Source organism: Capronia coronata, assembly GCF_000585585.1.
Source record: "Capronia coronata CBS 617.96 chromosome Unknown acBCG-supercont1.3, whole genome shotgun sequence".
Lineage (NCBI taxonomy): Eukaryota > Fungi > Ascomycota > Eurotiomycetes > Chaetothyriales > Herpotrichiellaceae > Capronia > Capronia coronata.
In genome coordinates, this window is record NW_006912895.1 from 2932928 (window position 1) to 2958204 (window position 25277).

Below are 25277 nucleotides of genomic sequence, written 5' to 3' on the forward strand. Positions count from 1 at the left end.
AGAGCACAAAGGTCGGTGTCATGACTGAATATCTTTTCATGGGGTATGGATGGAGCCTTGTTCCATTCTTCAGTCAAACCCAATAGAACCTAGCTCAACTGTATACAACCCTAGCGAGATGTCGTCGTCTGATGATGATGACCTTATCCTAGGGCCAAGAGGGGTATTTATGGATACAGAGACTTCGACATCTCGTAGTAGTTCAATATGTATATATTATAGAGAGAGAGAGTCAGGAGGGTTGTCGTCGGCTACGGAACATTAGTATTTCCGTTCCGGGGCGCAATTCGTGCCTTTCCATCGTCTAGTCTCGACAATTGCAATTCAATCGCGCCGCAGGAGATTGTCTTGTATTTCAAGTCGCCATACCACTTGATTCACATGGACATAGTACTCGTTGACGGATACCCGCTCCGCGACTGATTCGACACCCGTCTCGTCCAGTTCCTTCATTACCAGAACTTCTACCATCGCCAACCATAAAAAACGTCCCTCCTGCCTTCACCATGTACAATCCTTACCAAGGTGACTATATCCGACTCTACTCTGTTCTCTCAACGTCGCTAACGAATCCGACAGCACCGGGTCACTATGGCGCCCCCGGCGACTACGGTGGTTTCCCTGGCGCACCGCCGGGTATGGGTAAGTGTCTCTACCTGCGTGGTGGATCAAGCAAGGCAAATCGAACTAACATCTCGGTCGCAGCACCTCCTCCTGGTATGGCCGCTCCAGGCATGGGAGCCCCTCCCGGCATACAGCAGCAAGAGGCTCACCAACCAGCTAGACCTGGCTCGTTCCCTTCCAATTTCCAACCTCCGGTCAACATGCCGAACATCAACTTCTCCGCGCCCGTCATTCGACTGGGGACATCGGGACCCTCGAAACCAGAAGGCCCGGGAGGCCGAGAAGACAGAGACAGAGGCGGTAGAAGAGCGGGACTAGGTTCGGGCATGGGCTCAGACTTCCGAGATCGTGGTGGTGACAGAGATCGCGTCTCTCAATTACACCCGCCGACGAAAGAGGAGGTCATCAAGACCATATTTGTCGGCGGCATTACCGAGGGCGCCGGAGGCGACGGAGGCATCGAACGGATATTGCGCGCCGCGGGGAATCTACGGCGATGGATCCGCGCCACCGACGCCGACGACAAGCCTTGCAAGTTTGGCTTTGCAGAGTACGAAGACCCCGAGAGTCTCAGTACGGCCATAGAAGTGCTAAGGGATGTTGAAGTCCCTGTCAAACGACAGTCACCCAGTGAAGCCCAACCTGACGAGGAGTCGACGGTGGAAATGTCCAAATTAGTTGTATGTATGACTAGCCGGTTACTGTTGATGTTGCTAATTCGGTGCTAGGTCGTGCCCGACGACAATTCTCTGAGCTATATTGAGCAATGGGAGGAATCTCACGGCGCAGGTCCGGAACAAAGACAAATGCGTCTGGATCATGCCAGAAGCGCCCTCGAGGCTGTCTTGAAGGACCTTGTCAAACCCAGAGTACCCATCCAGAAGGACGACCTGTCAAATATTGACAGAGAGGGCGACGTCAAAATGACAGACGGAGCGAATGGCGACGGGACTGCTGGCGACGTGGTGACCATCCCGATCTCGATTGAAGACGAACTGGCCGATATCCCGGCCGAGATGCGCGAGACGGTGGCCAAGGAAATCGCGGCTTTCCGAGACAGGAGCAACCGGCGAGATCTGGAGCGACTAAAGCGGGAAGAGGAAATCGAACAACAGGAACGGAATCGCATGATGAATGGAGAACGGTACAACCGACTGGCTTCACCGCCTCCCACTGCGCCTTCGGGGCCTGCAGGTGCTAACGGCATCCCTGTCGGTCCGCGAGGGGCGCCTGCTGGTCCAAAAGGGTTTGGGCAGCAAATCCCTCGCGACTATCAAAAAGGGGTGACGTTTGTGAATGGGACAGGAATCAGCGCAGCGTCGGCGTTCGAAGACGAAGACACCGACGCCAGCGACTCGGAGCTGGAACGAAGACGCAAAGCCAAGAAAGATGCCGAATTGGAGAAACAGTTCCTCGACCAGGAGCGGCGGTGGCTGAATCGGGAACGCTCGAGGACGGCGGCCGTGGAGCGAGAAAAGATGCGTGACAAAGAGGAAGCCGCCCGGCTCGAAGACCAAAAAGAAGCCATGGCGAAGAGACTACGGGAGTGGAACGACGACAACGAGGCGGCGCGCAAGACCGAAGAATATTATGCCGACCGAAGCATATGGATCCGCAACCGTGCCAGCTTCCGACAACGAGAAATCGCCAACGACGACGCCGACCGTGCGGCCGAACAACGCGAGAATGCGAGAGAGTCGCAGCAGCGCGAGCGCGCGGGTGCCATGGCCGACGATTTCCTCAGCAGACAGGAAGAAGAGATGAGCAGACGCGAGCGGGAGCGGGAGCGGGACCAAGACCAACCCCAAAACCAAAAGCAAGAGCAAGAAGAGGACCAACAGCGACACACTCGTCGGGAGCCGGCCAAGTTCAAACTGTCGCTGGGCGCGGCGGCGCAGAAGGTCGCGGCCCAGAGCGCGTCGCAAGCGGCCAAACGCACCGTGGCCGAAGTCGAAGGTCTGCTCGAAGACGAAGAGGACGATGCCGGCGCCGGTGCTCGCAAACCCTTGGTCCCCATCCAGTACGACGCGTCCATGACTTCGACCATGACCGAGGAAGAACGTGCCCAGGCCGCCCGGCAACTCGCGGCCGATATCCCCAACGACAAAGACGGGTTGTGGAACTGGGATGTCAAATGGGAGTTTGTGGATGAAAGCATCATCGAAGAGCGCTTGAAGCCGTTCGTCGAGAAAAAGGTCGTCGAGTATCTCGGCGTCCAGGAACAGATGCTGGTCGATGTCGTCGTGAATGCTTTGCGTGGCAGAGGCAAGCCGCAAGATCTGGTGGGCGAGTTGGAAGGGGTGAGTTTGACATTTCCCTGCTTGACATTCCCCCTTTTCCCTTTTTTTCTGTCCTCTTCCTTTCTCCCGCACTTCAACACCATCTTCTTGTTGAAACCCTCCTATATTTGTTATGGACGTTATACTGACATGTTTGGTCTCCTCAGGCTCTCGACGAAGAGGCCGAAGTCCTGGTCCGCAAACTCTGGCGTATGCTCATTTTCTTCTCCGAGTCCGAGAAGCGAGGTCTTTCCGCGTAGGTCTGACGCTGTGGTTGCGGTTGCGGTTGTGGTTTCCCTTGTGGATCCGGTTGGCCTTGCGGCACGATAGAGATCATTCGCGGTCTACGACTCCAGTCATGGTGTGGTGGGTTTGACACATGGCCGTTTACGTCAATGAAGGACGACAATCCTCGAGGCGATGATGTTTTGGAATAGATAAGATGGCATTCAGCATTCTCGACAAGATATCAATCAACAAGATACTCGACAAGAGCCTTTTCTTTTCTTCCCTGCCGACCTCACAGTTCGCAGCCTCACAGCCTCACAGCCTCGCAGTGATCAAATGGTGAAAATACATGTCCATATCCATATCCATATGCATCCACGATTATTGTTTCTGGTGTTTCTGACGACGAGACCGAGACCGATATTGTCTGATTGTTTTCCTTCTCCTTTCCCTTTCCTGTCCTTCAAGGCTTTTGGATTTTCTATCGCCGTCGATACAATCTGCCCTTGCCCTTGCCCAATCCACCCTTTTTTCGTTCAGTTCTCCCCACTGGCTGGCCTCGTCTCACGCACGACCAATAGTGAGCGGAAGACCAACCCAACCCAACCCAACCGAACCGGCCTTTGAAGTTTGTCATGGCTATCATCCTGTACACTATACTGAGTGTATTGATACTTTGATTAATCTTTTTGTGCTCTTCTCTCTCCCTCTCTCTCTATCTTCTACATCCGATATCTATCCTAGATACTCGATACCCAGTACCTAGTGCCTAGTAATCAATCAATCAATCAATCATCTCCCCACCCCCCAAGCTCCCTCACAACATCTTCCGCATCAGGCCACCCAGCATCCAACCTGGACCTCATCACCATTTCGGCCCCACAGAACTGGACAGCAGCGACAACAGCGGCCTTGACGCCCGTCAACACAAGCTTGATACGACGTATCTGGTTCCGGTCCGTTTCCTCTGTATCTATATCCGGTTTCTTTGTATTTGTATCTGCTCCCCTGGCCCCAAGAACCCGTCCGAGACCACGGACATGCCACAGCGCGGGCCCGCGCAGTCCTTGCGCCGTGATGCACGTGTACGCGACCACCTCGGTCTCGAGCGGGCTCAGTAGGCGGAAGTCCGACAGGTACAGGCCGTAGACGATGCCGAGCTCGTGCAGGCCGATGTCGCGGCGGTGCGGGCCGAAGCTGTGGAAGATGGTTGGCCAGAGGGTGCCGTAGATGGTGGTGATTGTTTCGATGCCGCGGGCGTGTAGGGCGGGGAAGGATGGTTGGGACCTTGAAATTTAGGAAGAGGGTTAGAATAGAAGAAGGGTTGATAGGTAACTAAGCTATATATGTATATAAAAGCAGTGGGGAGGTCGTGTGGAAAGGGCTGAAAATAGGATAGGATAGGAGCAAGATAGGATAGAGTATAGGATAGAGGATAGAATAGAGGATAGAATAGAGGATAGAATAGAGGATAGGATAGAGGATAGGATAGAGGATAGGATAGGATAGGATAGGAGCGAAAGAGGCGTAGGGAGAGAAGAACGAGGCAAGGACAGAGACAGGGATAGGAAAAGACAGGAAACACAACCAAGGGAGGAAGAAAGTAGTGTATAGGACAATATATATATATATATATATATATATATGATATGACATGTCTTTTGCAGTGGGATGAAGATGAAGGTGAACTTGAACTTGAACTTGAAACTAGGGCTCAAGTTAGACTTGGACTTACCACCCCTCCAAATCCATTTCCACAGGCTCCTCTTCCCCCCTTCCGGCTGTCTGCACTTTCGCCAGCGGAATCAGGGCGCTCAGCATCTGCGGCGCCCCGATCAGCGTGAGCTGTTTGAGCAGCACGTCACCTAGCCGGTCGGAGAGGCGTTTCTGGGCCTGTTCGGTCGAGAACTCAGGCTGCGTGGTGGTCGAATAGGTCCAGAACTGTCCGAGGAGGTGTGGACGCGGTGAGACGGTGAGGACGGTTGCCTGTGAGAGAGAAAAGGTTAGCGGCGAGACTTGACAGAAGGAGGAGGACGTAAGTGTGAAGGAGGAGCTAGAGCGAATACAAGCAAGATGTAGTATAGAGCCATCCATAATGATAGCGGATGCCGAAAGATTTGACACTAGGAGAAGTAGGAGCCAAGAGGATAATATTGAGATTGAGACAGAAAGACGATAATAGGGGGTAATGTGCTGCGCATGCTGTAGAAACAACCAAAAACAAACCGACTCGATGAAGGAATAGAGAGAGAGTGTGTGTGTATATATATGTGAGTCAAGAATGTCAGAGCTCGATCCAGAAGAATTGGGAAAAGACAAGATCGTAGAACTGATATGGCAAGGCGCGACGCAACAATCATCTCGTCTCGTCTCGTCTCGTCTCATCTTCTTGTATCCTGTTGACAGTGACAGTGACAGGGACACTGGCTGTAATTTAATGCAATGGACCTGTACCTGTACCGCATACCCTCCCCAGCCCGATGCCAGATGGGGAAGGCTTCGTAAACTAGCAATTGCTGGGACTGTCCATGGAGAGGGCATGGGAAAGGGGGAGAAGAAGTCCATCTATAACTCATCTTGCCAACCCCCTGAGCCATAAGGCAAGATAAGGCTGCCATGCCATTGGGCATATAGGAAGACCTAGAACCAGATTCCGCAAAGCTAGCTGATAGAAGACCAGCCTGACCAGGATTCAGATGAGACGAGACGAGACGAAACGAGACGACATGATCGGTGCAGCAAGTTCAAAACTGCCCCATGGTGTTGTTGGTGTGTGATCTGTTCACTGCTGGCTTCAAGCCTCCAGGGAAGCATAGGAGATCGATAGTAGCAGCTGCAGCTCGAGCAGGACAATCAATCCCGTCGATATCTTCCTCGTTCCCATAAGTCTCACCGATTGGTAAGAAGATAACGACTGAAACAGCAGGCAGATACATAGATGTCTAGACCAGCTGAGTGGTAGAGTCAAACTCCCACAATATCAAACGCAGCCGACACCAGATATAGAGACAGACAGACACAGACACGGCATATCAAAAGGCAAAAGCCAAATGTCAAATGTCAATAGATCCAAAAGCAGATGCTGCTTTTTTTTCCAATCCAATCCAATCCAATGAAATCCAATCCAGAAAAGACGAGAAAAGAAAGAAAAGAAAAGAAAAGAAAAGAAAAGAAAAGAGAGAGAACTTACAATAATCAAATACCAGCTCTCCTCGCCCATCTCGGGCAGCAGAGACGACTTGACTCGACGACATAGTTCGTCCCATTGATCTTTAGTTGGAGTGTCGGTTTCGGAAGACATATCCATTTGGATTCAATTCAATTCTGTTCAGCTCAATTCAATCCGTGGGCTTCTCCAGCTTATCGAACGTGGTGAGAATGAGGAATGAGGGATGAGGATTGGGTTCTCTTCTTTATTGTTGAGCTTAAGAGTCGGTTGATAGACAGAGACGGAGACTGGCAGAGCGAGGTGGTGAGAAATTGTTCTCAGATAGTATACAATATATTTTTGGACTTGATCAGTTTCAAGGTGGTGCAGACCCATAGTATTACAGAGTAGAGTAGAACCACCTCAGGCCTCCCATCTTTGCGTCTTCCCATATTGAAACTTATATAAATTTGCGACCATCATCGGACTTCTTCACGTCTCACTTCTCACGAAAACTACCTAGCATCTGACCAATATCATTTGTATACACGCACTCCACTAATGTTCAAGCTCACCCAGTGAACGATGATATACCATCGTAAGACAAGAGAGAGATATACAGATAATATCGTATCTCTGAAAGTCGAGCGTGAACACCAAAGGATTAGAAGAACGGCATACTTGCACCCAAACCAGCTGCTATAGTATGATATGCTTGCGTCGTGGACCCCAATGTCCATTATCGACCCTGCCTCCTCGTCGCACAGGCACAGGCACAGGCGGACCTGACCACCTCACTAAACTCAACCCAACCAAGCTGGGAGAGCGCGTCGGGTCACATACTTGTCCATTTCATGCGCGGCCCTCTTCGAAACGTCGTCGAGTTGCTGTAGGCGAAGAACAACTGAACAACTGAACAACAGTCTTCGTACCCTACTGGTCGAACCCGCCTTCGAGAAGCGTGACCCCTTTGAAGAGTGACAGATTTGCCCCGATACCGCTCGCCTGACCTGACTGACCTGACTGTCCATAACGCCCCTGGGCCACTCCTGAGCCATGGAATGATTCACCAAAGTGTATGACAGGTAAGTTATTGACACCGCCTCGCAGCAGGCTGGGGTTTCTGCGGCGGGAAACCATGTCCAACAGCCGGCCGATTGCGAGGCTAGCATCCCAGACGAGCATTGAAATATGTCTGTCCAGCTCATGTGGTAGTATAAGTTGTTTGGCCTTGCCATATGCGACTGGCTTTACTCATCCAGACTTATATGGTGTTCTCGTCTTCTTTCAGCCCCATCCGAACTCAAATGACCAGCATCTTCTTTCATCCAAAAATCCGTCCCAAGAAACTACCACCTCCACCTCCACCTTGTCCCTGTCCAGGAAACGGATCCCCCCTCTTCATCTGCAGATCCACCCACCCAGCCAACCCCCTCGGATCACTCATGAGCCTCGTATCGACCAATCGTTCCGTAACCCTTTCGGCCCTCCTGCCCCCAAACCCCATCAGAGTCGGCAGACTCGTGACACCGTACTCGACGCCTAAATCCATCATGGACCCATTACTCCTGTCCGGGCTGTCGAGCTCGACCTCCGCGAACGCCAGTCCGGAAAACTTGTCTTCCGGGGCCGGCGGGCGCGTTTCGACCAACGACGTGATCAGCGGCGTGATCGTGCGGCAGGGCGTACAGGTTGACGTGGTGAACAGAGTCAAAAGAAGGGTGTTGTTGGCCGAGCAGAGACGGAGAGCGTCGTGGAATTGAGGAGGCGTGCGGAAGGAATTCAGGATTCGGTTGTTGGTCTTTTGTGCTGGAGACGGGGTCGAGCTGAACGGGCGGAGACCGACGAGAGAAAAGCGGATAGTGTTTGATCGAGGATATTGAAATGAAGCACGACTGCGCGTCTGTCGTGACATACAATATCTTGGTGCTTGAATCTCCTTCGACGGCAGCGAGAGGAATCGCAGCGCCGAGCGGTCGAGGGGGCCTTTCATGGCGTGCTGGCACGAGGGTCGAACAGGAAGATATGCGATATGTATGGCTTCAATTGTAGATATCAAGTCTAGATGACGAGAAGTCTTGTATTAGCAGCCGCTCATTGCCGGTACTAGTCAACACGAATGCGAGTTTGTCCAAGGAAATTGGAGAAGTTCGTGAAGCAGATCACACTGACACCCAACTATGTTGTGACGTCATCCATACTAATCTCAGCCTCGTCAAACTGAACGAGGCTGCCAGTAAGTATAGGAGACTCAAGAGTATCCGGTAGGTCAACATCATGGACACAACCATCATTAGTTCATCTAATCCAATAGTGATACTATTACGGTAGTAACCGTGTCAGCTCCACCATCTGATTTAGGCGAGGTTCATCATATCTCAACATCTTTGTGCCGTCAGAGACAAATCCAGTCAATATGCTTCGTATGACAATAATACTATGGTGGTTCTCTGCCCATGCAGGTTGAAATGCTCCCCAGTTTACCAATCCATCATCCAACCTTGCCGGGCCTCTTCCGGCGCAAATAAAATCAAAAGGGGTATCACAACCCTGAGGCTGATCAAGATCATGCAGCCCAGTACCACAGACGCCGAGAAAAGGGACATGACCAACTCCCTCCCTTCGCTGATGACGACGAGAACAACCTGTCTAACCCAAGGCTTGCTGAGTAACGCTATGCACAACACCAACAACAACACCGCCGCCAAAATGCCCAGGCCGGCTAGTCATAAGACAATACACGACGAAGACTGTTGCCTGTAAGACACCAAAAGTTGTCAGTTTCTGTCTTTCACGACCACCGTTCGCAACTGGGATGGTTGCAGCGCCACGCCTCTTGGAGATGGTAGCACCGAAAGCGACGTGTTGCCGAAGCCGAGCCATGGCACTGATCCAGTATGCTGTCGTTGGTGTGGCCGTCTTCGATTCATGTTTCCCGGCTTATCGCCACCAGTGCTGTTGCTGTTGTTGCTGCTGCTGCTGCCGTTGTTGCGCCGCTTCTTGTTCACTTTCAGGCAATACGATGTCAGGCGACATGGCCCCCAGGCATCCCAGAGAACGGGAGAAGGAAAGTAAAACTTACCATCGTGCTCGTTCCAACCTTTCAATCCATAACGCCGTGATCTTCAATCGCTGTCGAACGCTCGTAGTAGGTAAAAGTTGATATTTTTCTTCTTCCGCAATGGGTAGAACGCTTGCGAGCCAATAAGGGAAGACGGCCGGGTCCGTGGCCGGTTCGCCATAAGCAGCAAGCACACGTTGATGCAGCCATCGTGCAGATCGAGACCGAGCTCGCTCCACAAAACTCAACCCATATTCTAACAGGGCTTGGGTGGACATTCGCTGTATTCGCCCAGCCTCGCTTTCCCCCGGAAAAGCGCTTCGGGAGGTCTCCTCACTCTCTCTCATCTCCTCTTCGCGGATGGGGATGTCGTCCACCCGTTCTACTCGACCGACCAAGTAGCCATCAAAGACGTCCGTGTCCAGGACGCGGAATTTGGAAAGTCCTCGCGTCTCGATCAGGCTGCGACCATCCGGAAGCATTTCAATGCGTTCAATATACAAGACCGTGCCGATCGGTTGGAACCGAGGGATTCCTGTGCCTTCGGGGTTGGAAAAAGACTGCATTCTAGTCATCAAGATGCCGAACTTGCGTGATCCGTTGTCCAACACCCTTCTCACCATCAGCCGATAACGGGGCTCGAAGATGTGGAGAAATGTCGGCATCTGAGGGAAGGCCAAGGTGCAGGGGAACAAAGGCAAGCGATTCTCCTCGTCCACTCTATCTTCTTCTTCGGCCATGGCCTTCCGAGCGGCGAGCTGATCGGGTAACAGGCATTGCATGAGATCGTTGAGCAACTTGTTGCTGGCCAGGGGGGCAGATGATGCTGCCTGAGTCGGCAGTCTTCGACGACACATCGGACAATAACTGGAATGGTCCATAGCCCGGCCGAAACATCGCCGACAAAAGGTGTGGCCACAGGATGTTGTTACTGGGTCAAGCATAAGCTGGTAACAAACGTGGCAATCGAGCTCTGCGCGGACAGGATCTCGAATACTCTCCAGAGCTGCCACGTCCAGGCGGCAGTTTGACTCCGAGGACTCTGCGTCCAGCGGAGTGTATGCGACATCCGAGGTATAATCCAGTTCGCCCATCTCTGCGAGGGAATATGTCGCAACCAACCGTCCTCCATGCAGAACCCTCGATCTGGGCATAACATCCATCCCGCTTTCGACGACCTTTGCCATATCCAGCCTCTCTTCCAATAATAGACGCTTCTCGGTGCTCTCCGTCTTGCAATTCGTTAACTGGGCCTGGACAAGCTGTGTTATTTTGTTTGTCACCACATCCATTCCACTGTCACCGACGGAATGCTCCATGCCACAGTCCGGAAAAGGGCACAAGAACCCATTCTCTCGCCCTTCAACAGGAGGATATGTGATATTGCCCCGTTTGTAGATGGGAGGGAGACATGGTTTGCAAAGCGTGTTGCCGCACGGGAGCGTCATGGCATCTCTCAAAGGATACGAACACCGTGAACACTGCATTACCCTCACAATGGCGCGGGCATCGATATCGTGGGAGTCTGAAACACCTCCGGCCTGGGGGGCCGCCGACTCGGCTGCATCGTCGCTCATCTGAGCAGTTGCGGCAGCGAGGACCTCTCCGCCAAAGGTATAGCGCACTTGATGAGCCCTTCTTTTCCTTCTGCCAGGGCACCATTCAAGGAAAGTAGGTACCAGAATCCATATATCGCAGCTGCACGACCATCCCCCTCTTGTAGTGAAGGCCTCGGATCTTGGTAGGTTGATATGATAAGAGTCTTCCGTAGAGTCGGTCGAGCAGAGAGTTTGAATTCGACGACGAAACGCCGTATGGATCAATCGTGGACAGGGTGGTCAATTTTTTGTAGAGTATGCCATGCTCCGAGCGACAAAAAAGCACCGGGATATCAATGCAATCTACCCCAGATGTAAGTATACCATGCGTGTTCGTCTTTCGTAACGAGTAATGCTCAAGCGGCGCGCCACACTGCAGCAAGAGGAAAGATCAACGACGTCTACACTCCGCAAAGGTGTATTGGAAAATGTGAACTGGGCGTCGCACAGCGTTGGGACGGTACCACTGGCGCTATTGTGTATGACGATCAGCTTAGGTGCGAGCCACTTTGGTCAGGCACAAATGGGTTCTGGGGAAGAATAGGCCGAACTCGGGACCAGGGACATGATGTGCAGTAGTAGTAGTAGATAGCAGTGGTGGTTGGCCGAAAGCCTCCATGTTCATCGGCAAACCCCTCCGGAACAACGAGACCGGTAGGCGGGCAACAGCACCTGCGATGAAAGTACGATATCAAGCAGCCTTGAGATCTGGACGGAACCGGTGGATCGAGTGCAGAGTAGCCAGTCTATCGAATCCAACGCAGCTTGGTGGCAAAGCATGAAGGGGGACCGGGAGCAAATGGCGGCCGGCGCGGAGACGCCGCCGTCGTCCACGCATCATCGATCTCGTGCGCCTGTGTGCCTGCGCCCCATGCTCACACCACGTGATATCAGACCAGACCGTCTTCCCCTTTGAGCTGGACGCATGGACGTCGTTGGCTACCACCACCTTTGGAAACATCCTTTGTACGAGTCATCATTTGAGCTTGCTCGAAGTTATTGACCCTTCCCAGGGCTAAAGGGATCACCCTGTTCGTCCTAACAACCACGATCGAACTGCTGTCAAGACGCCAACCATGCACCCTCATCCCTCCTCGCTACAGGTGAAGAGAGGGAATCGAGATTGATCGACCACATTGAAGCCTCAACTGGCAGGGGACCCTACTACCCAACAGAGATAAAGAGCCGAAGTACAACTCTCCACAAGCGACCCGCCGACGAACCATCCCAAATCCATGTTCACTCATGATCCCATTGTTCATGCTTCGTATCCATGAGATGCCGCTCGTCTGCGACAACCCTATTTGCCGTCCCGCAATGCACCGTGGCACCCATTTTGGAAGCTTCCAGCGTTCAACGCCGTATGATAAGCCGAAAACAAAGCTCACAAAAGCCATCCTAAAACGCCCTCACCGCTACCACACACATAACCTAAACATAGAGGAGACTTCTCGGAAAGGCGCTCCGGACCTCTCCTAACCAGTGTCCGACTCGGTCTCCTCTCCCAGTTCCTCGTCGAGAATGATCTGTCGCATCATGCCTTTACTGAATAGATTCAGAATGTAATGCCGCGCCTGCAGCCGGTAGTGGTGGCTTTCGAGGATGACCAGAGTCTTCCGAAACAGTTGGGTATCTGCAAAATGGCTGGGTGCTTTGACCTTGAGCGAATGAAGATCCGCCGCCGCCTTCTTGTACATGACCGAATTGCCCATCTCGACAATGTGCTTCAATATCTTTGCTCGAATAGGGTTTTCATCGGTGATCGCAGCCTTGTAACGGGCCTCCTCTTCCGCCGTTGGAGATTGGGGCACCGTTGATGAGCCTACCGATTTCTGGAATACGTCAGCATTATTTCGAGACACCGGTCAATGCGTAAACTTACCAAGCACAACACATCGAGATTGAGAGGCAAACAGAGACCCAAGGATCGTCCTCGAGGGTCTACCGCGGTGTCCCATCCGTTTTCGGCGAGCATTTCATACCCATGTATAGTCCTTGAAATCATACCAAGTACAAAGCAGGCGGTGCCTCGCATCGACATAACTTCGGCACCCTGAGCAATCCGCACGATTGCTCGGACCACATCGGCTTCTTCCAAGAAACAGGCACCGAGATCCATGGAACCGATGTTTCCCACCGCCCACAGACACCCTTTGACCTTGATCAATGATTCAGCATCTTCTTCATCTAGACGAAAATCCCGGATGGTGGAGGAGAATTCGTAGAAATGTCCGGACTGTCGGAGTAGTTTGCATCCTTCCTGCGTGCGGGCGAGTTCGCGATAGAAGTGCGGAGGTGCTATCCCAATCTCATGGAGCTCTGCTGCTGGGTCATCATTGTTCAAGTGTGCCCTGTTCATCGTTCCGTCCATGTAGGCTCGAAGTGTGGAGGCCTCAACCAAGGCGACGTATGCGTCGTTGCGTCCAAGGAACCAGTCATCCATTTCCTGTGTGATATAGTCCAGTCCACTGAGGTATCGGTAGCCCACCGACGTCGATAAGAATCGAAGGAGAAGCGGTGCTCCAATCTCCCCAAGGTGGTCCAGAGACGGCCTGCATTTCACCACATACTCCAGATGACTGCGCTGGTTGCAGGCTTCTTCGAGTATCTTGATAGCCACCTCGCAAACCTCCACATCGGGATCATAAAGCTGTGTTAAAACCAGTCTCAAAGCCCAGTGAGAGCTTGTTGGGTCTTGCAGTCCGGATGAATATTGAACCCGGCCCACTGCATAGCGTCTCAGGAGTCTTGTTGAAAATAGGCGGATGTCCTTCACTCCCGAAGTCAGCGCTTTGGAGAGGATGACTCGGAGATGCGTGTCCAACGTGTAGTCCATGTTCCCTAGGAGCGCCCGGATCAAATCATCACGATCCTTCAACTCTACGAGGTGGTAGATAATGTCCATCATGTGCCACTGCTCCATCAACCGGATGCCTTCCATGCTAGGACTCAACGCTCCGAGCATCGCAAAGTATCCTCCGCTCAGAGTCTCGGCCATGTGGTGACGGTCGAAAAGAGGGCTAGCAGAGGTGATTCCGCTGTGCGGATCGACCTGTGCCAGGCATTCTGCAATCTGCCGTAGAAGCTTATTCTCGGCAAGATATTGAGTGCCCAGTGAGGTCTGGGTGAGAGCGCGCATCAAGGCACAGCCGGTGCGCACGTAACGCTGGTTGGGTCTTGTATTACGGATCATCGAGAACCGATATTTGAAGGGACGAAAGAACCCAACAAGTCGTTTCAGGAACTTGGGGGATTTTATGGCTTCTTCGAGCCTCTTGGGATTTGTCAAAGGTCCTTCCACCAATCCATGAATGAGGTCCCATTTCCACTTGACATATTTGGAATGGCTTGTGACCTGACTGTCGGCCATTGCCTGTCGAAACTGATCCGAATCCATCATGGCTGTGTATCTGGACCGCTCGAGGGCTTGTGGCCCGACGGCTAGCTCATCAACCGGAGCATTCCGTGCATCTGTCGAAGCCGAGGTTCGCTGGAGCGTCCGGTTGATGCTCTCAATCTGGTAGATCAGACTGATGTTGGAAGCTGATGTTTCGGACCCATAGTCTCGAAGGCTTGGGACCAGATCGCCCAGAACTTGAATTCCGGAACTGATTGCCTGCGGCAACGCAAAATGCGCGAGTTTCAAGACTTCAGTGAGGAGGAGCGCTGCTTTTCTTTTGAGCATTATATCTTCTTCATCCTGGATAAGATCCACGAGTGCTGGGACCAATCCAGCTTTGATCAGAGCTGCCAAAACAAATGCGGAAAAATGTTGCGTCAAGTCGAACCTGTCTGCCGCATTGTAGCCTGCCAGTTGCTCTTGAGAAGGTGGTTCGACTGATAAAGCCCTGGCTCTTCCGTAGGTCGTAAGCCTTCTGCCGGCGAGATAGGAACCGGACCATGCCGGCGGCTTGATGCGGAGAATATCAAAGAACAGCTCCAGTAGCGTGTCTCGGGATTGTGTGATGGGATACACCAGAGATTCAATTAGCGACCGGAGCGGCAGTGCACTGTTCATCGACAAGAGCAGAAAACCAGGCCAGGTCTTAAGCATGGCTGCAATTGCCTGAGCGCAAGTCTTCAACTTTTCCTCATTACCACTCAGCAGTAGTGGATCAGTGAAGGGTGCAAACATTGCCTCGAACTCCCGGCCAGTGTGCAAATATCGCCGCTGTCGGGGATGATCTAGAATATAGAGGAAACTGGTAACGAGACTCTCGGGTGCAGGAAACGATCCATCAGCTAGTGCATCAGTGAGGGTGCCCATGCCATTTGCGGACACGACAAGCTCCGTGTGCTTCATCAACAGCTCCGCCAGAGTCAGCAAGCAGACATCTCTGAGGCTGTCTTCGTGAGCTTCTGCAACGGCAACCAAGCTTCGGACAACAGCCAAGGATAATTCATAAACACCATCCTTGACATTCAAAAAAGCCCGGACGAACTTGATCGCCTGTTCGCGTTCCAAAGTAGCATTGGCCTTTTTTACCAAGGATAAGATCACGAGCTCATCAGTGTGTAAGGCTCGAATAGTCTGCAAAGATTTCCGGTCTGCGATGGCATGTCGGGTCAATCTGTAGCCCGCTGCGATAACATCAGAACTGTCACTAAGCAGCATCATTTGGACGCGGAGGCTGAAGACAGACCAGGCAAGGTCGTATTTCAGGGTAGTATGACGCTTCAGGAGGTCGACCAGAGTATTAGCTCGCTCGATATAGTAGTCCGGAGGCATCCCGCTTGCTTCGAGTTGTTGCAGGGTCTCGGTCAAGACCACAGTCGGCGACTCGCTATCGACAGACTCGGACACATTGTTCTCCTGACTGGTTCGTGGAGGAGTCTTGTGCGGACTACCTCGAAAGTAGCTGGAGAGACTCACATTGGGCGGTGTGCTAGGTGATTGGGACCGTAAGATTTCTTGGTCCAGCTCCTGCTTTAATTGTGCCAGCTTCCTGTTCGAGGAACCCAGTTCCAGCTCTACCCTCTGTCGTTGGTCCTTCGTCTGCTTAGGGTGCTTGCTTAGAAGCGCTTCGAGCATGTTTTCCGTCCCCAACTTTATTTTCATCTCTTTGGCTATCTTGTCCCGCACTTTCGCCTGGCGTTGTTCCGAGGTGGTGAGCGCATCCACATCCTTATATGGCTGCTGGAGCCGTGAGGTATTCATCCCGGGCAGCTCGGTCTGAGGTGTCGTCCTTCCCGAGTGTATGACGCCCTTCAATTCCGGATTGAAGCTGCCGGGAGGACCAGCCACGGTCTGGTGGTGAGGGAACGCGTGTTGCCCATACTGAGCGCTCCCACTAGACAGTGACCGGCCGTCTTTCATCGAAGGTCGTTGCAAGCCCGTGTAATCCTCACTCTTCCGCGAGCCATGTCGGACTGTAAACCCTCTAGGCTGGGTAGGCGTCACCGAGTAGCCTGACCCTGTTTCTGACGAAGCCATCGAGCCATGGAGTAGTGCGTCCGTTTACAGGACTCTTCGATGGGCTGAGGGGTGCGTAACGGGCGCAGACAAACGAGGTTCGGCCCGGCCGGAGAAGGAAGCAAGACTGCCTTGCGAGCGACCAGCAGAAGTACCGGCTCTGGGGTCTAGATGGGCTTCGTATTCGTCGGTACGTTCATGAGGCCCGTGGATACTTCCTGGTTGTATGGGATCGAGTGGAGTAGTGGTACGAGAATGCGAGGGCTTGACGGAGGATGCTTTATCTCGCGAGTGACTTGGTCATCGCGGCTGGGTGCACCTCGATATGTCTGGATCGGTTCGAGAGGTTAGTCGAGGATTGTTCGATTTGGTTACTGTGCAAAGAACGACGTGGGTAGGACTGCTAGTAGTGTTGTGAGGAACCGGTGTTGTAGTTCCGCATCGTAGGGCTCTTCCCGAGTCTGTACTACTATTCTGCACAGATACTCCGCAGGGTTGGCGTACAGTCAAGCACAGGCAACTCGACGCGCATCGCGGATATGTCGATCCAGACTTCTGCAGGTAATTATGGCCATCAACAACAATGATCTCCATGGCTGAAGTATATATCTTGCTACCCTCTCATGATGCCCATGCTTATCTCGCTCGCTTGTCCTTCGGTAATGCATGCACTGTGCTTCCAATAGAAGAACGACCCTGGCGCCGTTGAAGTATTTCATTATGCCCTCAGTGCCCTTAAAGCGATCGCTGACATCATAGCTATAGCTTATCGAGATCTCCGTCTCTGGGGACTGCAAGCCTTGGGAAACCCAGCCGTGCACATCGCGCGAGCCTGACGGGGACTGTCCCATCTCATAAAAGAAGAAACCACGCCGCCTTCAACACGGAGAGGACCGCTTTTACTGGTATTACATCCCATCAGCTGATGGAATGTTTCCTGATCACAAAGAAAGTCACAATATTGGCGGAGAGCGGAGTAAAATCCAGGTACAGCCGCGCCCATCGGCGAGCTCCGTTCGTACGAAAGTCGAGCCCTAGCCACGCAGTTGGGCGCAAGAACCAATCGCCAGCAGAATAGACATCTCAGCAATGCAGGAAGAGGAAATCCCTGATCAGCGGTCAGCTATTCTTTAGATGTTCTCAGCCTGGACGTCAGTTGCAATTGGTGTTTTTGCTGGTAATATTCCCGGTGAATGAGTGCCCCTCCGATAAGAGTACCCTATATAACGCTAGATTCTTCCCTCCACCATCAGTGTGTCGAACCATACTCCTCGAACGATACTCTCATCCCTTTCTTCCTTCACAATCCGGCCCAATGCAGCGAGCAGTAGAGCGATTGAACCGCGAGTTTAGAACTCTTTCGCCCTCGGGTGCTCCCACTACATCGTCCAGTGAATCAACTGTCGGCATGGCTAAAGTCGCCGCGGCCCGTTATGGCAAGGACAACATCCGCCTGTACAAGGTCGAGAAGGATGAAGCCACCAAGACACACACCGTCTACGAGATGACAGTGCGTGTGCTGTTGGAGGGAGACATTCAGACCTCGTGAGCTTCTCCCAAAAGAACTGCTCTTTATCAATGCTAACGCTGTACAGCTACACACAAGCAGACAACAGCGTCGTTGTCGCAACCGACTCGATGAAGAACACCACCTACATCATGGCAAAGAAGAACCCAGTCCACCCTCCGGAGTTGTTTGCTTCTATCCTGGGCACCCACTTCATTGAAAAATACAAGCATATCCACACCGCACACATCGACATCATCCAACATCGCTGGACCAGAATGACGATTGACGGGAAGCCGCACCCTCATTCTTTCTACAGAGATGGCGAAGAAAAGAGACTGGTGCAAGCGCAAATCATCGAGGGCAAGGGCATTGAGATCAGATCCGGCATTTCTGACCTCCTAGTGTTGAAAAGCACTGGCTCAGCCTTCCACCACTTCGTCCGAGATGAGTTCACCACTCTGCCAGAAGTGTGGGATCGTATCCTCAGCACATCGGTCGATGCCGGCTGGAAGTGGTCGACATTCAGTGGTGTTGACGCTGTCAAGCGGGACGTCGCCCTCTTCGACGCAACCTGGGTGAAGGCTAGAGAGATCACCTTCAAACTGTTCGCCCTGGAGGAAAGCCCGAGTGTGCAGAACACCATGTACAAGATGTGTGAGCAGATCCTCGCTGCTCAACCCGCGGTTGAGGCTGTCGACTACTCTCTGCCAAACAAGCACTACTTCGAAATCGACCTGAGCTGGCACGGCGGACTCAAGAACACCGGAAAGGACGCCGAAGTGTATGCACCTCAATCCGACCCCAACGGCCTGATCAAGTGTACCGTAACCCGATAATTGCAATGCACTGTTTCTGGGGCTGGATCGGAAGATGGAATGATTGGTTGTCTTGAGGAGTTTGTTGATCAATGAATAATGTCCACCTATACGGCTTGTAGAATACACGCATTGAAACTTCATACATTCCATGCTGCTCATTTTATCCTCTTAAGAGTTTCCGCTCCAACGCCGACAAAAATCTGGTGAAATGTATGGTCATGCCGAACTTGAGCTCGCGCTGGCGGCCTCAATAGCCTGCGTGACTGGCCCTGGGACATGAGGCTTCCCAGCAAATTTGACAATATTCTGCTTGTAAGGATGCGCTGTGCCTTCGAAGACTTTTAACCGTGCCAGCCTCTTATCCCGCAGCCTGTTTTTGGGAAGCATGCCTCGCACTGCTCTCTTCAATACCTCTCCTCCACCCCATTTCTCGATCATCCGGTCCATGCTCATTTGTTTGAGACTGCCAGGGCGCGTGTTGTGTGTATAGTACTGTTTCTGTAATCTCTTTCTGCCGGTAACGTGTATGTTATGGCATCCCGTAGCCACCACATAATCGCCGCAATCGGTGGAAGGATCCCAAATTGGTTTATGTTTGCCCATGAGAAAGACGGCAATAGAGGAGGCAATGCGACCTAGTGAGCGCGAGTCGCTGCCGACGTCGAGGTAGTGCCATGTACGGGAGTAGGCAAGACGAGTCTATTGCGTTGGATCAGTTGGTCTGTCGCATGGCAAGAACTTGGGCGATAATAGGGCTTTGCGCATACCTTGCCTATAGTTTGGGACATGACTGATCACTGTTGACCTATGCAATCATGGAACGCCCGGAACCAGATCAACGTCTGAGGAGGAACAACACTCGCTGGCGTGAGCTGCGGTCCGGTCGGAATTCAAGGTCTCAATTACATGAAAAAGCTGCCGGCAACTTGACTTCTAATGGGGACAAGATGGATGCCGCCCTGTGCTTAGTCGCGCCACGCCACAGGTGATTGAGATTGAAGCGGCGTGAACTCACGGCAAATCAGTATTAGTGGCCTAATAATCTTTGCGGCGCTGGCAGTGTCATGTGCTGCCAAGCCTATGTACCAGATTAAGCTTAGCGTCACATCGGCGCTTTCTCCGCCGTCGTGGAATTTCACACACAAGATTTAGATCCCGCAAGAGGTTCAAAACTCCCACAACACTACAGCTACCAGGTCGCCAACTCACTCCTCCTCCCTGTCCATATCAAAATGCCTCCAAAGAAGAGAGTCGAACGCGCCGCCACCGAGAACATCTCGCTCGGCCCTCAGGTCCGCGAAGGTGCGTCAAGGAAAAAGATGAAAAGCCCAAAGATATTCAAGGCTAATGGATGTTCAACAGGTGAACTCGTCTTCGGCGTCGCACGTATCTTCGCATCCTTCAATGACACCTTCGTCCATGTCACCGATCTCTCGTAAGTCAAATACCACACCTGTAGAGGACAAAGTGAATCTGGCATTGCTGGGTTCCATGCACGGAATGGATGGGCTAACAATCTGGGTGATTCCAGTGGCCGCGAAACCATCTGCCGTGTGACTGGAGGCATGAAAGTCAAGGCCGACCGTGACGAATCCTCCCCGTATGCTGCCATGTTGGCCGCGCAGGATGTTGCTCAGCGATGCAAGGAACTCGGTATCAACGCCCTGCACATCAAGATCCGAGCCACCGGTGGAAATGGCACCAAGACCCCTGGCCCAGGTGCTCAGTCCGCTCTCCGTGCCCTGGCCCGTTCGGGAATGAGAATCGGAAGAATCGAGGATGTCACACCAACACCTTCCGACAGCACAAGACGCAAGGGTGGTCGCCGTGGTCGTCGTCTGTGAGCAGATGTGGTGGATTGCCAGGAACGTTTCATGTCCGCTCAGTACTGGAGCAATGGACACTGCAAAAGCTCTTGGAGAGGATGGAGAAGGGAACTACTGTGGTGGTTGTCACAAATACGCGAAGAACGGCATTTCTGCCTGGTCTTCAAAGCTGCGACTATTTGTCTGCCGCAAATGGCGCGGATGATGTAGTAGTGGCATTATGAAATCAATCCAAGATTTCGACCCTCTTCGTCCTCATCAAATCTTCCTTTCAATAATTCCAACTCGTTCATAACAGAAAGTATACGTTTGCTAGTAACGCTTATCCCCCCTGTCATGACCTCGCATACTACTATACAATCTCAAAGCAATGCGCCGACACTACTGTTGCTCTCGCTCCCACCGAAAACGCTGATCGGCATAGACCTCCTCTCTTTCAACTCGGCCCCCAATTTCCACGGCATCACCAACATCCCCTACGGAGTGCATTTCGTGTATACAGGAACGCATGCCTCGCTCTCCATCCGCCACGGACGATGGCTGCACCTCGCGCCTGGTGGTCCGCCGTCACAGGTTTTGAGGTGGAACAGTGATACAGAACTTCTGGAGTTGTTGGACCACGACAGCCAGACGGCGCGGAATGCTATTGCCGCCGTTTCGAGTCGAGGGTTAGTCGACTACACTGCTCTGCAGGATGCGACTTCCGATCTAGCGACACGAGAGTCAGAAGCGGACAGCGCATCGGGGCGGCCATCTGATGAGCGATCAGAAAGCACCGACTGGCCGAAGCTCTCAAGCTATATCTCGGCAAGGCTCTTTGACCGTGTCCTCTCGCCAGAATGGGCCGTGTCCTCTGTCTCTTCGGCACCTAGCGATACGGAACATATCCCGGGTCTTTCGCATCTCGAAACCACGAATGCGCTGCACCAACTGCCGTTGAACCTGCTCCCGATTGATCTGAAGCAGACTTGGGAAAGTGGTGACATTGGGCGCACACGGACTGAGCGGGCAAGGGATAGGAGCTGGTATCTGGCACAACTGGTCGACAGTCTTACGCCGCCCAACGGTGACAGGGCTCTTGGGGCCAAAGAAGTGTTGGCCGAGCTACAGTTCTGCTTCCTTATGATCCTTACGCTGTCCAACTACAGCTGCCTCGAGCAGTGGAAGAGGCTACTCGGCGTGCTCCTCACCTGCCAAAGTGCCCTGGTCGAGGTCGAGGCCTTTTTTGTGGAAGTGGTCAAGATTCTGGACATGCAGATGAGACACGTCGATGATGTGGAGGGAGGCCTGTTTGAGATGAGGGACGAGGGTGCCAGCCCTTGGTTGAGATCTATTTGGGGACGCTTTAGGGCCCTGGTAGATGAGGCTTTTGCAGAAGAGAAGGAGAAGGGAAAGGCTCTACGCAAAGCGGTTGAGACTTTGCAGAAGCTGTTTGAGGACAAATACGGCTGGCAAAGTGAGCGAGACATTCTGAGGAGAGGAATGGTGCAATTAGAGGACGGTGAGAGCGTCGAGTTGACGATGCAAGGAGCCGATGAGGATGACGAGGCAGGCGAGTATGCGCCGGTTGTTGTTGACACATAAGTAGCCAGGCACTGCACATCTTTCTTAAAACTGGGCACGAATTCTGCCCCTGTGGACGTCAATCACATAAGAAGTCCGAGTTTTCTTTCTTTGAACATTTCAGTTGTATTCTTTTGACCGCTGCTAGACGCATGCCCTAATACAGGCTGGCATCTCAAGAAAATGAGCGCCGATATTTGGTCTGCATGACCGGAAACCTCGTCATTCCGACCATAGCATTTTGCTCCGATTCCGTGCCGTGCAAATATGTCAAGCGTCCACTTCATCTCCCGTTCTGTCAATGCAGTGCTGCCATGACCAACACAACAGCCACTGAAATCTCCATCTCCCAAACCTCGAATCGACCGACCACTGCTTAACGGTAGGATTTTTGGTATCTGGCTCTGGCACCCGGACCGCCGAACTTCTTGGGCTCGCACCGTCTGTTGTCGGCAACAAGCAGTGTTCGGTCGTATTGAACAAGGGCCTGCTTCAGTTGGTTCTTGGTGTACTCGTCGACGTATTTCTGGTAGTAGGCAACGATGGATTTGGCGATGGCTTGTCGGATGGCATAGATTTGAGAAGTGTGACCACCTCCGGTGACTCGGACGCGGATGTCGACCTCGGCGAATTTGTCAAGACCGACAATCAGGATTGGTTCGTAGACCTGGATTGCGCACAATCTGTAAGATTTTGATCTCCCTTGTTCTGTTCATGTCACCCTCATACCTTGAAACGTAGAATCTCCGGCTGAGCGAGAGCGAGAGGTCTGCCGTTGACCTTGATGAGACCTTTGCCCTTCTTACAGTGGGCGACTGCGGTAGCTGTGAGAAGAAAGTTAGTATTTCCCATCCTTTCTTTGCGGCAGCTCATCGAGTCCAGGTCGTACCAGTCTTTTTCTTGCCGAAGCACTGCACACTCTGAGGAGCCGACATCTTGAATCGACGGCGATGAGACAGAGCAATACAGGTGGTGTGAAGGAGTTGTCGTGGTCGTGGTTGAGGGTCCTTGAAATGCTCGCGCAGTCTGGTCAATTTGCTGATGTGCGAACCGCAACTTCGCCAAGAAGCAAATAGGCTAAACCGAAAAAGGCTGTCGTGTGGCGCCGCCGCGATGCACCCTTCTTGGCGGCAGTGTAACGAATGAGGAAACTCTACCGAGTCATAGACATGCGAGTTGCTCGACACAAGACCTTGCTGCTTTCTCAGTCCAGATACTGACCGATGTAACTGCACCGTTGAGCATTGGTGATGAAAGACTCAACTCCCAGTCATCCTCATAAACATTAGCCTATACGCCGTGGGACGATTGTTTCTTTGTGACCGGGTGGTTTATCATGCGGACAAAATAGGACAGATGACCAAGCTTACGGTACGATATGTACTAGGTAGGTATCCATTCAATGCCGCCGCGAATATCTTGAGGTTAGGCATGGCAGTCAGACTCGCGCAGAGACTGCTTTCCAAGGTTTGAAATACGCTGCTGTGGCACTTGCTGCGCTAGCAAGCATACAAGAACCTGTAAAAATGACCACCGCTTCATACCTGAACGCTCCATACTTGATAGTATCGACATGGTCCAGCAACAGACCGGCGCTTATCGGACCAGCCAAGATATTTCCGAGACCCTTGCCGAAGTTGAAAAGGCCAAACGCAGCAAAGGCCGCCGTGCTGTCGCTGGCAACAGCTGTGCCCATCCGCGCCCACATAGCCGTGTAGCCAGCCCCGAAGAATCCGTAGACGATGGCAAACACACCCAAGACAGCGAAGCTTTGCGCCAATCCCCACAGCGTCAACACTGCGGTGGCAGACGCCAGGGTCGATGTCAGGGTTAGAACGTTGACGGAGAATCGGCGGTCAGACAGATACCCAAAGCTGAGCTGGCCAAGGACTTGGGAAACGCTCATCACGGCCAACAACAGCGCCCCTCTTGTCGAACCTAAGCCCATGGTAGACGCATACGAGGGCAGATATAACGACGGGAAGAAATATCCCAGTCCCTGCATCAGATTGGAGGTTGTATAGATCCAAAAAAGCGGCACCCGGAGGAAGCCCCAATCGGTCTGGCTCACGGCAACTTGGGCTTGCTCCGGTTCTCGAGTTTGTCCCCTTAGAAATGGTATCAAGGGGCCTGTCGATAGTGCAAGACCGACTGCAACTGCCCTTAGTGTTGTTGGTAGCCCATACCTGTGGAGTAATGCTTCGAGTGTAACGGGCATGACCGTCCCAGAGACTCCGGACGAGCTGCACAGGATGCCATATGCCATTCCTCGCCGCGCAATCCAGAATTCATTCACCATGCCGATGATCGGGTAATAGAAAATGGTAAATCCGACACCATACATTACACCTTGAGTAAAGATAATGCCGCCTAGTGTATGCGCAAAAGAGCTGGCTAAGATCCCGAGGATGCAGAGGGTCCCTAAATATGCTATTAATCGACTTGGTAGGCGTATTGGGGGCTTGCCTTACAACCGAACCATATCATGTATTTGCGGTATCTCCTCCAGCGTCTGAGCATTGGTATGATTATGGGGGCTCCCATGTATGATATCCCCGATGCGACAGTCCCAATGACCGAGACATAAGGCTGATTGGCATATTCAGGAAGGTGCGAATAGTAATTTTGGAAAACACCAAAAGATAGGGGAAAGCCTGGCCAAAGTATACCCTGTTATTAGTACATATGTAGTACATGGGACACAATGGCAGTAATCCGAGATGAGAGCATCTTAAACAACCCCGTCGATCCACTCACCCCATAGTAGCGACTCGAAAACGAAAGCTGAGAGAAGCATTCTCCATGCTGCACGGCCTTTGTCCACCGGCTGGGGGGTTTGACCTGAGGCTTCAAGGCTTGCTCCAGTGCTTTCATCATGGTGAGACCCTTCTTGTTGAGACGTTCCCCGTGACAAAGTCTCCAGATGGGTGTTGTAGTCAGCGTTCGACTGAGCCATATTCTCTTCCAGGTAGGTCTCCTTTACAGCTGGGCAAAGGGATACAAAGTTGACGGCGGAGGAATCTCGCTATATGGGTGGAAGGGCAAGAGGTGCACCACTGCAAGGGCTTGCAAGCGTCACATGAGACAGGTCTGAACTCGTGGAAGGCTGAGCATTTTTGCCCCCTCCTTGGATCATTCCTGAAAGGGACTCAGAGACATTATACGTACTTGTTGATATAAACCTGGCAATGGAGAGATGTGCCGCGGCT

General features: G+C 52.4%; 11 protein-coding genes across 11 annotated transcripts; 4 read left to right on the plus strand and 7 right to left on the minus strand.

The window, feature by feature from the left end:
• Nucleotides 1-506: 506 nt before the first annotated feature.
• Nucleotides 507-3163, plus strand: A1O1_04360 (uncharacterized protein; the record flags this gene model as incomplete). Its single annotated transcript, XM_007725254.1, has 5 exons — nt 507-525; nt 580-642; nt 706-1304; nt 1353-2924; nt 3071-3163. The coding sequence occupies 5 exons, from the start codon at nt 507-509 to the stop codon at nt 3161-3163; spliced, it is 2346 nt and encodes a 781-aa protein (XP_007723444.1).
• Nucleotides 3164-3919: 756 nt separating this feature from the next.
• On the minus strand, nt 3920-5225 carry A1O1_04361 (uncharacterized protein; the record flags this gene model as incomplete). The annotated part of the gene is made up of 2 exons (XM_007725255.1): nt 3920-4418; nt 4867-5225. The coding sequence occupies 2 exons, from the start codon at nt 5223-5225 to the stop codon at nt 3920-3922; spliced, it is 858 nt and encodes a 285-aa protein (XP_007723445.1).
• A 2378-nt stretch (nt 5226-7603) lies between these two features.
• Nucleotides 7604-8272, minus strand: A1O1_04362 (uncharacterized protein; the record flags this gene model as incomplete). Its single annotated transcript, XM_007725256.1, has 1 exon — nt 7604-8272. The coding sequence occupies one exon, from the start codon at nt 8270-8272 to the stop codon at nt 7604-7606; it is 669 nt and encodes a 222-aa protein (XP_007723446.1).
• Nucleotides 8273-9357: 1085 nt separating this feature from the next.
• On the minus strand, nt 9358-10917 carry A1O1_04363 (uncharacterized protein; the record flags this gene model as incomplete). Its single annotated transcript, XM_007725257.1, has 1 exon — nt 9358-10917. The coding sequence occupies one exon, from the start codon at nt 10915-10917 to the stop codon at nt 9358-9360; it is 1560 nt and encodes a 519-aa protein (XP_007723447.1).
• A 1496-nt stretch (nt 10918-12413) lies between these two features.
• On the minus strand, nt 12414-16372 carry A1O1_04364 (uncharacterized protein; the record flags this gene model as incomplete). Its single annotated transcript, XM_007725258.1, has 2 exons — nt 12414-12770; nt 12821-16372. The coding sequence occupies 2 exons, from the start codon at nt 16370-16372 to the stop codon at nt 12414-12416; spliced, it is 3909 nt and encodes a 1302-aa protein (XP_007723448.1).
• Nucleotides 16373-17759: 1387 nt separating this feature from the next.
• A1O1_04365 (uricase) lies at nt 17760-18697 on the plus strand (the record flags this gene model as incomplete). The annotated part of the gene is made up of 2 exons (XM_007725259.1): nt 17760-17896; nt 17947-18697. The coding sequence occupies 2 exons, from the start codon at nt 17760-17762 to the stop codon at nt 18695-18697; spliced, it is 888 nt and encodes a 295-aa protein (XP_007723449.1).
• A 198-nt stretch (nt 18698-18895) lies between these two features.
• On the minus strand, nt 18896-19467 carry A1O1_04366 (50S ribosomal protein L13; the record flags this gene model as incomplete). The annotated part of the gene is made up of 2 exons (XM_007725260.1): nt 18896-19378; nt 19447-19467. The coding sequence occupies 2 exons, from the start codon at nt 19465-19467 to the stop codon at nt 18896-18898; spliced, it is 504 nt and encodes a 167-aa protein (XP_007723450.1).
• A 444-nt stretch (nt 19468-19911) lies between these two features.
• On the plus strand, nt 19912-20523 carry A1O1_04367 (40S ribosomal protein S14; the record flags this gene model as incomplete). Its single annotated transcript, XM_007725261.1, has 3 exons — nt 19912-19981; nt 20042-20114; nt 20211-20523. The coding sequence occupies 3 exons, from the start codon at nt 19912-19914 to the stop codon at nt 20521-20523; spliced, it is 456 nt and encodes a 151-aa protein (XP_007723451.1).
• A 318-nt stretch (nt 20524-20841) lies between these two features.
• On the plus strand, nt 20842-22089 carry A1O1_04368 (uncharacterized protein; the record flags this gene model as incomplete). Its single annotated transcript, XM_007725262.1, has 1 exon — nt 20842-22089. One exon carries the CDS (start codon nt 20842-20844, stop codon nt 22087-22089), a length of 1248 nt encoding a protein of 415 aa, XP_007723452.1.
• A 355-nt stretch (nt 22090-22444) lies between these two features.
• On the minus strand, nt 22445-23003 carry A1O1_04369 (40S ribosomal protein S16; the record flags this gene model as incomplete). The annotated part of the gene is made up of 3 exons (XM_007725263.1): nt 22445-22735; nt 22798-22892; nt 22958-23003. 3 exons carry the CDS (start codon nt 23001-23003, stop codon nt 22445-22447), a joined length of 432 nt encoding a protein of 143 aa, XP_007723453.1.
• Nucleotides 23004-23506: 503 nt separating this feature from the next.
• On the minus strand, nt 23507-24412 carry A1O1_04370 (uncharacterized protein; the record flags this gene model as incomplete). The annotated part of the gene is made up of 1 exon (XM_007725264.1): nt 23507-24412. One exon carries the CDS (start codon nt 24410-24412, stop codon nt 23507-23509), a length of 906 nt encoding a protein of 301 aa, XP_007723454.1.
• Between the last annotated feature and the right edge of the window lie 865 nt (nt 24413-25277).